Raw genomic sequence first — 16,195 nt, forward strand, 5'->3', positions numbered from 1 at the left:
AGTAGCTCCTCTGCCACCGCACAATTTGTGCCACAGTTCAGCCTTGCACCATGTGGTCTTCTCCATATACCTGCTCCCCCCTTGCACCATATACCCTTCATGGTCTCCCCCTTGCCTGCCTGTACTTCCCCCTACCCTCAGGAGCCAGAACCACAGAAGCTGCCTGTCAAGGGCAGTACTCAAATCTAAGACAAGTGGGGGTTTTTCCCCATGTTGAGTGGAGGAAAAAACCTCATCTTGAACTTGAGTAAATGTGGAAAGTTAAAAAAAATAGGATAATTTTTAGCTTTGCCCCATACCTGTAGGCTCTACCATATTCTTCTGTCCTACAACATTTTGATGATTTTGGGTGTCCTGGTAGGCTCAGCTAGACTTTTTGGAATTGGCTTCTTTCTTGATGGGGGGAATACTCAAGTGCTGGCACTCTACCCAATTTACCACTCTCTTTGCAGTAGACAGTAGATCTTTATCATTTGGTTCTCTGTTATTATGTGCTCTGGCCATATGAGCCAATTTGCATTGATTATTCTTTCTTTATGTTAGCAGATGGACCATACTTACAAATCATAGAACAGCCTAAACAGGTAAGAGGAACACTGCATTTTCAAAATCTTTTGAGTAACTATTTCAGTATACTCTGGTCTGAAAGAAGTCATAATATGAGATGAAGTTATTTTGAACTAATAACACATGCATTTCATTATTAGGAACTTTTTCTCACTCCTGTACAAAATCTGTTTCCTGTTTTGTTGTGTTCCCATCTCTAGACCTCTATTTAGAAGCTCTCATCTAAATTAAAAAAAAACAACCCTGGAATCAATTTTAAATGTATTTTAGTAGACCTAGAATTCACATCTACTTAGAAATGAGCCTTAAAAGTTGTGAATATGTTTCCAACAATGGGATATTTTCATAAGTGGATAGATAAAATATTAATAGGAAATTTGTTGTTGTTCACATTTCTTGTTAAAATGAAATTTAAAAATAACAAAAATAATAGCTTCTCCTCACACTCCTTTCAAAACCCTCACAAAAATTTTAACTTATGACCTCTAGTCCCAAGAGTTGGTACGTATATGGCACTTGAGGTATTTTTGAACCATGAAGTATTTTCTTTTGTCAGACTCCTGGCAACATTTGACTAAATCAGTGGCTTTCAACCTGGGTCCCTGGACTATGTCTAGGGGGTTCATGAAAGATTACTATAATCAATCAAAAGTATGTGAATACCCATGCTTACAGTTCAAAGGGGTCCACACCTACTTTTGAAATTTTGTAGGGATCTGAAGATGAAAAAAGATTGAAAACCACTGGACTCTAGACCAGAAGTAAATTAAATCAAACTTTAAATGTAATTTTTGTGCAGGTATGCAACTCTGTTAACATGGATTTCATCTTTTGGTTCTGCTTGGTGCTGGTGAAGTTTGTGGGAGATGCTGGGGATGAAAACCACCTCCCAACCCAGGAGAAGGGTGCTGTGTTTTATTGCAGTTCTCCCTATGACCAAGTGTTGTGTTTGTGGTCATCTCGTTAGCACTGCAAAGATTAGCACATGGGTCAAGTCAGAAAATTCATATAAGCATGTGGGTTCAGTGAGTGATGGCAGTGGGAAAGAACAGGCTCTCTGGTCAGTTGCATAGATCCAGTGGCCCTCACACAAGTGATGAAGAGGTGAATTGGTTTTAATAGTGTCTACTGGTTGTGGTGTGGCTAGAGCAATCCCTGTACTCTGGCCCAAAGTTCAAGAGTGAATTTTACGAAAAATGAAGCACTTCACTTAAATAAAGCCCAGTTAATCACTCTGCTTTAATGCATTGAAGTGACTTTCATGCTAAAGGCCAGATCCTGGCACATGGCAATTCACCCTATGTGGGGTAGAGAAGGTTGGGGCTTCAGGCGGTACATGCAGCACTCTGCTTTTTTTCCCACAGGTTTTTTTGATCCCTGGATAGGATATCCAAGGGTCAAAAAACCCCTCTGAACTGCTCCCTTACTGCATGTTCAGATGTTCTCCACGCTGCATGTGGTGTTGCAGACATGTCTGTGGTGCCATATACTAGTGCTGTGCGAAACAACATTGTTTTGTTTCAACTTCCATTTCAAAGGGACATTGTTTTGTTTCATCATTTCATTTAATTTCAAAGCACTGTTTGTTCCATGTCATTTTGCTGAAACGGTTTCCACTCATTTTGACATTTTACCCATAGGCTATAATGGGGAATCAGGAAAATACCTATAATGTGATCATTCCTTGCCTGATTTGGATGAAAATTGCAGAGATGGTAGCTGTTTCTGAGACCATAAAACCTGCCAAGTTTCAAGGAGATGGGTGCAAGGGTTTCTGGGAAACTACCTCTAACTGTTCAAAGCAAAACTCATATCACTTGCCAGTGGTGGCAGCCTGCTGTCATCCCGTGCACAGATCTGGGAGCCCGTGCCCCCCAGGAGGGCTGCGGGCCTGTGCCAGACTCTTCCTGGGTGGCGTGGGCCCCCGGATCTGCATGCAGGATGACAGCAGGCTGCCGCTGCCGGCTGGGGTCAGTGGCAGGAAGAACGTCAAGTGCCAGGAAAAACCCCATGCTGGCGCTGGTCCCAGCCAGCAGTGGCAGCCTGCTGTCATCCTGCGCGCAGATCTGGGGGCCCAGGCCCCCTGGGAAGAGTCTGGCTCAGGCCCCCATCCAACATTCCCCCAGCCCCCTGTTCGATTCCCCAGCTCTCTGATCATTTCCCCAGCTCTTCCTGGGGGGCATGGGCCCCTGGATGTCTGCACTGGGTTTAGCAGGCTGCCACTACAGTTTCAGCAGGCTGCTGCTGAAACCATGTGTGCAGATTGGGGGCCCGCGCCCCCTGGAAGAGCTGAGGGAAGTGATCAGAGAGCTGGGAAATTGAACAGAGAGCTAGATGTCGATATGAGAGAGCAGTCCTTCCCCCCCACCCTTAGTTTCTGTTTAGCTGCAGCAAGCCCAGGTTTGAAACTCGCAATGTTCTGAAACATTTCAAGTGCCCTTGTTTTATTTTGAAGCTGTTTTGAACCCTTTTGTTTCGTTTCAATGTTGCTGTTTTGAGCTTGAAACATGTCAAAACAGCTTTGAAATGAAACTCCCGTCAAAATTTTACACAGCTCTACCACATACCATGTGGCTGCACATGTCTGGACATGCCATGATCTTCTTCCACCCTGCTCAAGTCCCTGAAGAAACAGCTCAGCAGGTAGATAGGTCCTCCTTCCACTTGCTGCTTTTTAGAACTCAATCTTAAGGATAAGGTGATGGCATGTTACAAAGGTAGATGTGGTAACAGCTTTTCAGGAACCTGGACAGGACGGAGTAGTATTACACCTATTGCTTAAGTCTGCTTAGGCCCATAAGAGGTGGTAAAGGATTTGGCTCTTAGCATGTCCTGGTTACTGCTGTTTTTTCTGCGGGTATTTGAGTGAAAGTTAAACCGTGTCATTTTCATGAGGGACAGGTATTTAAACGGAAAAGACTTTGGCAGAATAGATGCTGCCGGCACTTTGATTAGTCATTTGGTGAGTAACTGTGTGAGCAGCATGACTAGCTGTGGGCTGACCAACGCTTAAATTCAGAGAAACCTGGTGTCAAATATAAGCAATCTTATCGTGCCATGAAAGATTTGTCTGAGTCAGCTGCAGCCCTCTACTCGACTCTGGCAGACTATTGCATGTGCAGGAGTCTAACTGAAAAAAGTGGGTCTCTGTGGCTGTGTGATCTGGTGCAGCACTGTTGCCTAAGGAGGGAAACCTCCCTGTCTGAAAGCATTAGCGTGATTCCCATTTGCAGTTAGATGTGAGAGTAGGAAAAAAAGCTTAGGTCCTCTTTCCCAGACCCCAGTCCAGCTTTCACTTTTTAGGTTTCATCATCCCCCGTATTTGAGATTGTAACAGTTACTTAGCACCATTTGCTTTGTAATTTTTGTTTTGTTTTGGGTTTTTTGGCCAGAAAAAAATCCCATTAAACCTATTAGATTTGACAGCTTCATTTGTGCTGGTGTGTGTTTTCTTAATCATAGAATTGGAGTAGCATTTATTATTGCATAAATTATCAGTTTTTAGTGTTAACCGCTATGTGCCTTCAAGGTTCCCAGGCAAAGAATCTCATTTTTTCCTTATTCCTTACTTCTAATATGTGTGTGTGCGTAAAACAGATTATTTTATGTAGCTTTGCCAATATGTGCACTTCTCTTACAGAAAAAAGTAACTGAAGAAATAAAGGCTAAGAGCTCATAGAAGGATTTTTAATGGAAACTTTATGGTGTTTAAGCATTTTAAATAGTTTTTCCACTAGTATATTTAAACAGTTTAATTAGCTATGTTAACCATATATCTTTGCTCACTGGCTGTGTCTCCTGTTACATTTAGATAACCCTCCCATATCTTTAAGTCTATGATATTTTCTGTTAAAAACTATTTAATAAATGTACAGTTGTACCTTTTAAAGTAGTTGCTAATAATGTAAGGATCCCCAGAGAGAGAGAGAGAGATCTCTATCTATATCAGGCAATTTAGGTTCGCACCTCTTGCAGCCCCGGCAGAGCCTGCTCAGTTGCCAGCTCCCACAGGCAACCCAGGCTCCACCGCAGCTACTGCCCCCGCTCTCCCCAAGACAAAGCGAAAGGTGTTTGTTGTGGGAGACCCCATCCTGCGGGGGACCGAGGGGGCAATCTGCTGCCCTGACCCCTTAGCCCAGGAAGTCTGCTGCTTCCCGGGGGCCCGCATCCGAGACATTGCGGAGAGGATCCCGCAGCTCCTCCAGCCCACAGACCACTACCCCATGCTCCTTATTCATGTGGGCACCAATGACACGGCTCGGAGCACCCCCAGCCAGGTCATGAGGCGCTACAGGGAGTTGGGAGTGGGGCTTAGGGGTCTGGGAGCTCAGGTGGTGTTTTCGTCCATCCTCCCAGTCTCGGGCTATGGGCTGAGGAGGGAGAGGCGGATCCATGCAGTCAACCAAAGACTGCGGCGCTGGTGTCATCGGGAAGGCTTTGGCTTCCATGACCACAGCCCGCTCTTTGGCGAGAGAGGCAGTGAGCTGCTGGGAAGAGATGGCCTCCACCTCTCTCCCCCGGGGGAGGAGGCTCTTCTCAGCCAGGCTGGCTGACCTGCTCCACCGGGCTTTAAACTAAGGCCGCTGGGGGATGGAGGGACGACTGCCACTGCTGGCCTGCAGAGCGTCCCTTGCAAAGCCAGCGGACCAAGGCACTTAAGGGAGACCACCCCTGCCCCAGCCCTGGCACAATCTGTGGGCAAGGCAAGAGCCCCCAAGGGCATACTTGCCTGCCTGTACACTAATGCCAGGAGCCTAGGCAACAAGCAGGACGAGCTCGTCCTCCTGCTCAGTGCAAAGAAATATGATGTCATTGGGATAACGGAGACCTGGTGGGACTCCACCCATGACTGGACCACGGGTATAGAGGGCTATACCCTGTACAGGAGGGATCGTGTTGACAAAAGGGGCGGGGGTGTAGCTCTCTATGTCAAGGAAAGCTACATGTCCCTGCAAGCTGATGTTGGCGACCGGCATGGACAGCTAGAGACCCTCTGGGTAAAAATTCGTGTGGAATACAGCACAGGGGACACAACGGTGGGAGTCTACTACAGAACTCCCACTCAAAGTCCTGAGCTTGACCAGGAGTTCGCCTGGGAACTGACTGAGGCCGCTTGCTCCAGGACCTTGGTTGTCATGGGTGACTTCAATTACCCGGACATCTCCTGGGAAGATCACTCAGCAAAATCCGAGCAGTTGCAAAGCTTTCTCTCATGCGTGGATGACCTCTACCTGACTCAAGAAGTCTATGGGCCAACAAGAGGCAAAGCACTGCTCGACCTGGTACTGGCTACGGGGGACGACCTAATCGGCGACCTAGTGATCGATGGGAAGCTGGGTGACAGCGACCACGAGCTGATCACCTTCACCATCCGCCGTAAAGCTGGCAAGTCAGTCAGCAACACAGAAGTCCTTGACTTCAGAAAAGCCGACTTTGACAAGCTCAAGAGGCTAATCAGTCAGGCCCTCAGGGACCAAGACCCCAGGGAGACGGGAGTTCAAGAAGAGTGGTTGCTTCTCAAGGAAGCGATCCTCAATGCACAAGCTAAATCTATCCCAACACGGAGGAAAGGCAGCAAGAAGGCACAGCAGCCCTCCTGGCTCTCCAGGGACCTAGCAGACCTCCTGTGGCTAAAAAGGAAAGCCTACAAAGGATGGAGGACGGGATTCACCTCCAAGGAGGATTACTCCGCGCTGGTCCGGTCCTGCAGGGAGCAAACCAGGAAAGCCAAGGCTGCAACTGAACTCCAACTAGCTTCAGGCATCAAGGACAACAAAAAGTCCTTTTTCAGATATGTGGGGAGCCGGAGGAAAAGCAAGGGCAATGTTGGACCCCTGCTAAACCAGATGGGGCAACTGACAACTGACGCCCAGGAAAAAGCCAACCTATTAAATAGGTACTTTGCGTCAGTCTTTCATCAGTCCCATGGGATGCCCATGCCTGCTATGGGACAGGGAAATCTGGGTGAGGGGGATCCCCTACCCTCCATAAATGCTGACCTCGTGAAGGAACACCTTGAGAAGCTGGATACCTTCAAGTCAGCTGGCCCTGACAACCTGCACCCCAGGGTACTCAAGGAGCTGGCGAGCGTCATAGCCCAGCCCCTGGCACGGATCTTTGAAAACTCCTGGCGCTCTGGTGTAGTGCCAGAAGACTGGAAGAAGGCCAATGTGGTGCCAATCTTCAAAAAAGGGAGGAGATCTGTTTTCCTGACCTCTGATCATGCGCATGGCTCTCCTCTGGACTCTCTCAAGCTTCTCCACATCCTTTTTGAATTGTGGAGCCCAAAACTGCACGTAGTACTCGCTGCGGCCTCACCAAGGCCGAGTACAAGGGGAGAATGACATCTCAGGATTTGCTCGAGAAGCATCTATGGATGCACGCCAGCATTTTGGTCACTTTACTAGCCGCAGCATCGCATTGCAGGCTCATGTTCCTCTTGTGGTCAATGATGACCCCCAAGTCTTTTTCTTCTGTAGTGCTAACCAACGTAGCACTGCTGAGCCTATAAGGGTGCTGCAGGTTTTTCCTCCCAAGGTGGAGAACCTTGCATTTATCGGTGTTAAACACCATGAGGTTCTCGTCTGCCCATTTGCTGAGCTTGTCCAGGTCAGCCTGGATCACCCGCCTGTCTTCTGGCATGGATGCTTTGCCCCAAAGTTTGGTGTCATCGGCGAACTTGGCCAGTCCACTCCTGACTCCAATGTCCACATCGTTAATGAAGATGTTGAACAGTATGGGTCCCAGGACAGAGCCTTGAGGGACCCCACTGGTCACAGGGCACCACAATGAGTGACTGCCATCAATCACAACCCTCTGGGTCCGACCACGGAGCCAATTTCCCAGCCAGCGGATCGTGGTGGAGCCAAGGCCACAACTGGGCAGTTTGGCCAAGAGGTGATCATGGGATACCAGATCAAAAGCTTTTTTGAAGTCAAGATATATGACATCAATCTCTTCTCCCTTGTCCAGGTGATAGGTCACCTGGTCATAGAAGGAAATGAGATTGGTCAAACAAGACCTACCTGCAACAAACCCGTGCTGGCTGTCCCTTAGGATATTAGCCTGGGCCAGTCCCTCAAGGATGGCCTCCTTAATAAACTTTTCTAAGTTCGCCGATGACACCAAACTTTGGGGCAAAGCATCCACACCAGAGGACAGGCGGGTGATCCAGGCTGACCTGGACAAGCTCAGCAAATGGGCAGACGAGAACCTCATGGTGTTTAACACTGAAAAATGCAAGGTTCTCCACCTTGGGAGGAAAAACCTGCAGCACCCTTATAGGCTCGGCAGTGCTACGTTGGTTAGCACTACAGAAGAAAGAGACTAGGGGGTCATCATTGACCACAAGATGAACATGAGCCTGCAATGCGATGCTGCGGCTAGTAAAGCAACCAAAATGCTGGCTTGCATCCATAGATGCTTCTCGAGCAAATCCCGGGACGTCATTCTCCCCTTGTACTCGGCCTTGGTGAGGCCGCAGCTGGAGTACTGCGTCCAGTTTTGGGCTCCACAATTCAAAAAGGATGTGAAGAAGCTTGAGAGAGTCCAGAGGAGAGCCACGTGCATGATCAGAGGTCAGGAAAACAGATCTTATAATGACAGGCTGAGAGCCATGGGACTCTTTAGCCTGGAAAAGCATAGGCTCAGGGGTGATCTGATGGCCACCTATAAATTTACCAAGGGTGACCACCAGGATCTGGGGGAACGTTTGTTCACCAGAGCGCCCCAAGGGATGACGAGGTCGAACGGTCACAAACTCCTGCAAGACCGTTTCAGGTTGGACATACGGAAGAATTTCTTTACTGTCCGAGCCCCCAAGGTCTGGAACAGTCTGCCAGCGGAGGTGGTTCAAGCACCTACATTGAACACCTTCAAGAGTAAATTGGATGCTTGTCTTGCTGGGATCCTATGACCCCAGCTGACTTCCTGCCCTTTGGGCAGGGGGCTGGACTCGATGATCTCCCGAGGTCCCTTCCAGCCCTAATGTCTATGAAATCTATGAAAATTGGCAGGATGCTGGGATCTCTGCATTTATACTGTTTTATTTGTACTATATAAATATATTCAAACACTATATGTGATTCGACAGGAAATACACTATATATATATATTTCCTCTGGGAATGAATATATAAAATCAGGGAATTGGCAGGGTGCTGGGATCTCTGCATTTCTACAATTCCTTAGTTCTGCTCAGGGACTGCCACCATCTCCCCAGAAAGAAAGAAGGAGCTATTTTTCACTGCCCCTAGTTCAGGGGTGGGCATAATATGGCCTGTGGGCTGAATCCAGCCTGTCAGGCCATTCAGTCTGGCCCATAGGGCCTCTAAAAATTTTAGTAAATTAATATGTATTTGCTCCTGGCTGCCAATCAAAGATGACAGGAACCAGGGGCAGTAGGACCCAGGGGGAGCCAGCAGAACCAAACAGCCCAGCTCCACCCCACCCCAACCCCAGCCATTTCCCTGCCTTCCTGCCTGTGCACTGCTCCAGCAAAATGTGGTCCCAGGCTGCATCACTGGACTGGGGAGCATGGGCTGCGCTGGTACCCTGGGGCCAGGAGTGGGAGGGGTGTTTGTATAGGCAGAGGCAGTGCGTGCATGTATGTGTAGGCAGAGGCAGTGTGTGTGTGTGTGTGTGTGTGTGTGTGTGTGTGTGTGTGTGTAGGGTGAGTCCCACATGCACATCTCATCATACACATGCATCCACTCCCTGTTTCCACTGCCATACATGCAGACCCCCATACACATCCCCCCACAAGCCCCATACCCACCCACACTCCACCTATTTACACACACACACCCACATGCTCCCTCACCCCATACCCACACCCCCACGCCAGTCCCCCCTCACAGACACACCTATACCCTCCCCAGCATACTTGGACACCCTTGGGTCCCCACAAACCTATACCCGCCCCCCACAACATATAAAAGTAAGACTTCATTTTAAGCTATTGTGCAATCACCTCTACGTACACTACACAAACACTTGTAAATCAGGACAAAAATATTTTTGGAAATCAAATTAATTAATGTTGTAGATGTTTTCTTTTAAAATATAATTTGGTATTTTTCTGGTTCCAAGATGGCAAAACCCTTTGCTGAAAGGAGTACTTCTGGGGGCAAGAGGAGGGACTTCTGGTGGCAAATGTTGGGGGGCAGGACTTCCAGTCAATAGATGGTGACCAGGGGGTGGGGCTACCCATGTGGCCCTCAACAGCTTGCCAAAACTTGGTAAGCAGCCCTCCACCCAAAATAATTGCCCTAGTTGATACTTGCCTGGGTCTTGTCACCTGTTCCTGTATTCCTCTCTGCTACTTCAGTTGCTGTTATGTTTTATGGAGACCTGCTCTATTATTCTGTCTTTCTACTTTTTTACTTGTTTCTTGGGTATAGCAGGATCCATGCTCACAAGTCTGTTCATGCCGGCACTGGATGAAAAGATTCTTACTGCTGATATGCATGCACAAGGGAATAAAAATGTTCAGTGTATACCACACTTACCTGTAGCTTTGTTTATCTAGATAAAATGTTTCCAGGGAGAGCCTCAGGAATTACAGGCTTTCACATCTCCATTTGTGGATAGTTGCAGGGGTGGACACACGACACTTGGTGCATGGATTGATTTTTTTTTTTTTCAACCAGGTATTTAATGTTTTTGTGTTTAATTTTCACAGAGGGGATTTCGTTTCCGATATGTATGTGAAGGCCCATCACATGGTGGACTTCCTGGTGCTTCTAGTGAAAAGAACAAAAAATCATACCCTCAAGTCAGGGTAAGTTTGCTAATTATTTAACAAGGTAACTGCAAATAGAATGTGTTAGCACAACTGGGGCCAAACTTTTTGGCAGGTGTGCCACACATTAGTTCAGCACTCTCCCTGAGTGCCATTCCAACCCTTTCCCTGCCTCATGTGCTGCACTGCTTTCTGCTGCCTTTCCCCTCCCTGATTTGCTGCACACCACACACAGGTTGCCTGTGCCACTTGTAGCATGCATGCTGCAAGCTAGCCGCCCCTGTGTTAGCACATTGGTATAAACCTGTGGCTGACATAATAAGGTACTAGCTATTTTTCTGGGACTAAATGAAAATCCATCCTGTTAATAAAATTAAAATCTGCTGGATTATTTTCTTCTGTCATACGCTACACTAACCTTGCATGTTTAAACTGCTAAATGTTTGAGAACAGAAATTATCAGAACTACTATTACTTTTTTCCAAGAAGGAAGAGGGATAGTTTTTTCAGATACTTGCTTATGGTCGCTCTTGGGGTGGTGATTCAAAGCACATGATGTAGTTAATGCACCTGGTCTGAAATTTTTAAAAGTAAACACCATATTTTCTCAGATACAGCAAGCCCTGCAAAATAATATGTACCTTGTTTTTTGCAAGATGGAATGAAGAAAAAAAAATCTTGTAGCAAGTAACTTGAGTACGAACAGCTAGGGAGGCAAGTCTGCTCATGGTTCTGCTCCCTGTGGATTGCTGTCGATTTTACTTTTGGTTTCAGCAGTAAGTAGCAGAACCTGCATATAGTGTATTTCTTGCATACAATGCACAGTGATTTCCAGGACCTGATTTTTAGGGGAAAAGTTGGGTATTGACTAAGAGAAAATATAGTACTTAAGTTAGACTCCTACAACTTTGTCAAAATAGTCAAATAGGTGGCCAGATTTTGAAACTGCATTTAGTGACACAGCTTTTAAGCAACAGTATACAGTAACTAGTGACATTTTGCTGGGCAAAATATCAGGGTACAGTAATAGAAAAATTCCTAAAATACCAAGATGCCAAATATCATATAGTCACTTTTAATAAACCCTTTGCCTTTATTTTTCTCCCATATTCTAATTTAGTAATCTTATTAATAAAAGTAAGAATGCTGTGTTTAACTGTTCTGAAACAAAAATCTTATGAGGTCCTTTCCAGCCCTAATGTCCACGTCTATAAAAATACATGTAAAGACTGAAGTTCTAATCTAGACATCACAGTTCAGTGTACATCTGCTGTACAGGACTGTGGAGCCAAGCTTTTCAAATCTGCGTGCTTGAAGTTAGCCTCTTTAATCCTTCAGTGCTTACATTGGTATCCTAATTTTTCAAGTGTTCAATGTCAGCTGTTCCCACTGAAGTCATAGGAGGACTGACTTCCACTCTCTTAAGGTCTCTCTAGTCCCCTTTTCCAACTACATGGTGTGGAATGAAAAAGGCACATAACAGTGTAAAAAACATTAAAGATGGGGGATGTGCAAAGATGTGCCAAGCTTGAGCAGGCAGTGGTGAGGAAGGGAGTGGGGCTAGGGCTGGGGGAGGGGCAGATGCTTGGGGCAGAGCGCCACACTGAGCCCCAAGCAGCTCGTTGGGAGGTGTGGCTCCCCCTGCAGCCCTTTCCCCTCCTCTCACCCGTTCCGCCACAGACTTTCCCACCTGGGAAGGGAGGGGGGAGGGCACATGCGCATCTGTACACACTCAGCCCCCCCAAATTTTTTTTCTTCCTCCACCTATGTTTTCAGGTGTTGAATTTTGCTTCCTTGTTGTAAAATTATGACGTTTTCATTTTAGATTTTTTAAATGAAAAGGAAGATTTAACAGGCTCTAGCTCATGAGTTCTTCACTCTTCCCTATCCTGTCTTTCAAAGCTGAGCCCCTGTGCTGGAATCTAAAACATACCACTGTACTGCTTACATTAGTTACTTGTGCTTTTTCCTTCCATGGCTCTTGGGAAAGACTATGGTTTAGAACAGATTTATCTCCATCATAAATTTGTGTGAGTATGACTCAACGGAAAGTACTCAGTATTGGCTGGTATAGCCTGAGGTGTTAGTCTGATAAACAGAGATTCATCTGGGAAGCACTGATTTAACTTAGCCTGATAAAACTATCATGAAAAACTACCAGCCCAGGCAAAAAAAAAAATATAATTGCTTTCCCTTTCTCCTGCTGGTGGTGATAATGAAACAATGAACAATATTTGACTTTAAATTTAAGATTTAAATATAAAATTACTTATCCCCATTCTGCAGGATCTTTGAATGCTAATTCAGTGTCTCTCTTTAATTATTATGAATAAAATGGATGAACAGACTGGTGAGGTCTATGGTGATATTATAGATAGAGTAGGCAATGTGGAGCATGGGAGCAAACAGGTGGGAAACAAAATGCAAGGTAATCGATACAACTAAGCAAATCTTTTTTTTTTTTCTTTTTTACTGAACATAATATTCTAATGTAATCTAGACTCGCACCCTTCCCCTTGTCTCTTTCATTGTTTGCCTTTGAATATTTTCTAGTACAAATCCCAACATGGCAACACTTTGTAGGAAAGGCTGGCAAAGGATCATGAGTGAGGTTCCTTAAGCTCCTTGCCTGTTAATGCCTGTTCTTGTTTCAAGCAGTGCCAATAAAGGCAAAGTGTTTCTCACATTTTCCTGTAAGTCTCCCTTATGCTTTGTCAGAGGCTGCTTTCCTTGTCACAACAAAGCTGAACCTGGTTGAAGGTTTTGGAACAGTTGTTCCCCCTTTGTATCTTGTTCATTTACGTAAAAGACCCTGCTTATTTACTTAGCCACTTGATGATGGTGCATTTGAAGGATGGTAGTTTAACTTGGAATTATAAAAAGGTGTATTTTGTGAATTCTGTGTGCCAAATTGTGAGTTGAGGTTGATTAGTGATCAATGCAACTTGAGATGCAGAGTGGTGGGAACACATTTCCTTTTATTGGCCAGTTTAGGACTATACCTGTCTTGAAGGCTACTGTCTCCTTTGACTACCACTACCTTCTTCCCTGGACACTGCAACAGCCAGAGATTCCTAGGGCATAGGGTGACACTCTGCAGCTCTTCCACTTCTCCTCCCTTCATAGATTTGACAGCCATGAGGAACCATTATATTAATCTGGTATGGACTTCTTTATAAAAAATATCATACAACTTCATCCTTAACCCCTGAATTGAGACTATTACTTTCAGTTGAGCTGTTGCAGTTTTAATATAGCTTCACATATCAGGAAGGATTTACACTTACTGCAACAGTGCACCCAGAAATCAGTAATGTGTATACCATAATAAAGAAAATCTTGTGGGCATGTGCCTGTGCAGCCTCATGGAATTAGTCTCATGTGCCATTTTATATTTTTACACCAGCTATTATTATAATAATAATAATAATAACGCAATTATCAGAGCACGGTACAGAAAATATTAAATTAGGCATGTGTGATTGTTCACTATGGGGCATCTCCATTGCAATAAAAGTTACTTTTCAGTTACATGCATGACAGCCCTGGAGAACTAATACAAGATGAACAACTGCAATTACTTTTATTTTTGTTGTCTTTATACAAGGAACTCAACACAGAAAACTGTGATGTATAAAACTTGACTGATGGCATTATAATGCTCCTAATCTTCATGTTCATAAGAATAATGCCAGATGAAGAAGAAGGTAGAGCATGTGTAGCATGCAGATAACTAAATGTAAGCCTACACATGTCTTTCAAGGCATTCTTACAACACAAAAGTGAAACTTGACTAGCCTATGTTATCTGTTTATTGAGACATCTGAACTGCTTTATTCATAACTTTTTCTCTGCTTATTTTATGCACTTGGAAAGCTATCACAAGACAGCCACAAGAATTGTTGTGCGGAAAATACTCATCTATCTTGCACAAACACCTTGCTGGCTAGATGAACACCTTGCTGGGGTCATTTGACCCCATAGTAGGGGGTCGGACATGATGGTCTGCTCAGGTCCCTTCTGACCCTACTAACTATGAAAGTGGGTGCTTAGGTCCTGAGCCATGCAAACACACCCATAAACTCAAGTATTATTCTTGAATTGCCAAACCCATTGATGATGTGCTGAAAAAGGAAAGTACTAGGAAGCTTTGTATTTTTAGTCATTTGGGTTGACCCTAACATATCTTGACTCTAGAAAGTGTTCCTATTAAAATTAGTGAGATTACAGACTAGTATTTTTTTTTTTTTTTGTTAAGGATTCAGTTAACCTGTCTTCCTGGAGAAAAAAAGAGAATTATATGAGTTTTCTTATATGAGTTTTCTTCCAATAGAAATTGAACTCTAGCATAATTGATTATGGGGTTTAAGTATATTTTAAGAGAATATTTATACCTCAGCTGCTTAATGTGAATAGCCAAACGTGATTGATATTAATGTCCAAACATAAACAAAATTTGCCATAACAACTCTTTGCCTCTGTTAAAATTCATTGGATCAAATTCTGCCAAGGCTTAAGTCAATGAGAGTTCTTGTATTTAAGCCACTGATGTCCTTAGACCAATAGTTGGGTTCTTAAAGCTGAGAACTTAATTCTATATGAGTAGCTTGATTTTTTTTCAGGGGAGCTGAAGATCTGCAACTCCCATTGATTTCGGTCAAATTGGATCACTTGTGTGCTACATTTTTAGGCATCAAGTCTGAAAATCCTAGTCTAACACTGTCAAACAAAAGCAAATTCAGACAGCTATTTAAATATGTCCTAGTTCTGTACAATACCTAAGGCTTTCATCCTGCATATACCTATGGGTACAAATAGCTAAACAGAGGTCGAACAGAACTGTCCCTTCTGATGTGAGGTGTGTTCTTTCTGGTTGCTATAAATGAAACTAATTAGCAAGTAAGGGGGATTAACAATTTTTGCATTTTGTTTTTATGTATTCCACATAACTTTTATGGTTAGCTTCACTATTTGCATTTTGTAGCCTACCAGACAGTTCTGCTCCCTGCTCACATGAGCAAGAGGCAAAACATCTCTAAAATAGGGAAGTGTGTTTTATAAACCCAAAACATTAGCTGGAATTTGGACTTGGGAAGCAGAGAAGTAACTGAAAGTACTTTCAAACGATTGACTAGATTTCAAATTGACTGTGTACCTTTAATCTCTAAACCAAATCTGTCACTTAAAAATGCTGTAGACTCACATTTCTATATTTGATTTAATCAGAATAGAATGCTGCTTTTTGAAATATTGGATGCAGAGAAAACTTTATACTGTTCCTGGATGCCTTTTTGTTTTTTCTGTCTTTCATTTGATCCTCATTACCATGTTAAAACTAAAATATTTGGTTATTTCCTTGTTTTGGTTTATGAACACTACAAAACAGAAATATTCTGCTGGTACAAGTGTTACTATTCTTGTCACATTTTATCTTTTTCTTTTATATTGGCATCCTTTAAGTATTCAGTACCATTACATTTTATATAATTTTCTAGAAACAGTATATACAGAGTCTGTCTGTGACCATATTTCTGAGCTCTTAGTATTAAGATGTGGTTAGTTCATATGTAAATTACCAGTTTTCAGATTTCAGGGGTGTTGGTTATAGCCATGTTAGTCTAAGGACATAGGTGACAAGGTTCCTTGGGTAAAACCAATATCTTTGCATTGGTCTAATAAAAGATATCAGATTTTCCCAAAGAATCTTGTCTGTTTTCAGATGAAATTTTGAATTAATTTTGAAATACTGTGAATGTTGTCCACAATTCAACAGCAATATTGAAATTTGAACATACTGATACACACATTGAACATACTGTTGAATATTGAATATTGAAATTGAACCATACGGATATATACATTGAACATACTGTTTCAGTGTGGTTTC

The 16,195-nt window shown here is 44.1% G+C and overlaps 1 protein-coding gene across 3 annotated transcripts in view; it reads left to right on the forward strand.

Annotated features, from left to right (window-relative positions):
• NFKB1 (nuclear factor kappa B subunit 1) overlaps positions 1-16,195 on the forward strand; it is an 89,594-nt gene that overhangs the window by 32,449 nt on the left and 40,950 nt on the right. For 2 of the 3 annotated variants that reach the window (XM_090031893.1, XM_090031889.1), the window contains exons 4-5: positions 544-584; positions 10,249-10,347. In XM_090031893.1, coding sequence (XP_089888019.1) covers positions 544-584; positions 10,249-10,347 — 140 coding nt within the window. The remainder of the gene's footprint in view (positions 1-543; positions 585-10,248; positions 10,348-16,195) is intronic. The other variant, XM_090031892.1, reaches the window with a different exon arrangement.

The sequence above is a fragment of the Crocodylus siamensis genome, chromosome 2, assembly GCF_052110815.1.
Source record: "Crocodylus siamensis isolate JL-2025a chromosome 2, ASM5211081v1, whole genome shotgun sequence".
NCBI classification, from domain to species: Eukaryota; Metazoa; Chordata; order Crocodylia; family Crocodylidae; genus Crocodylus; species Crocodylus siamensis.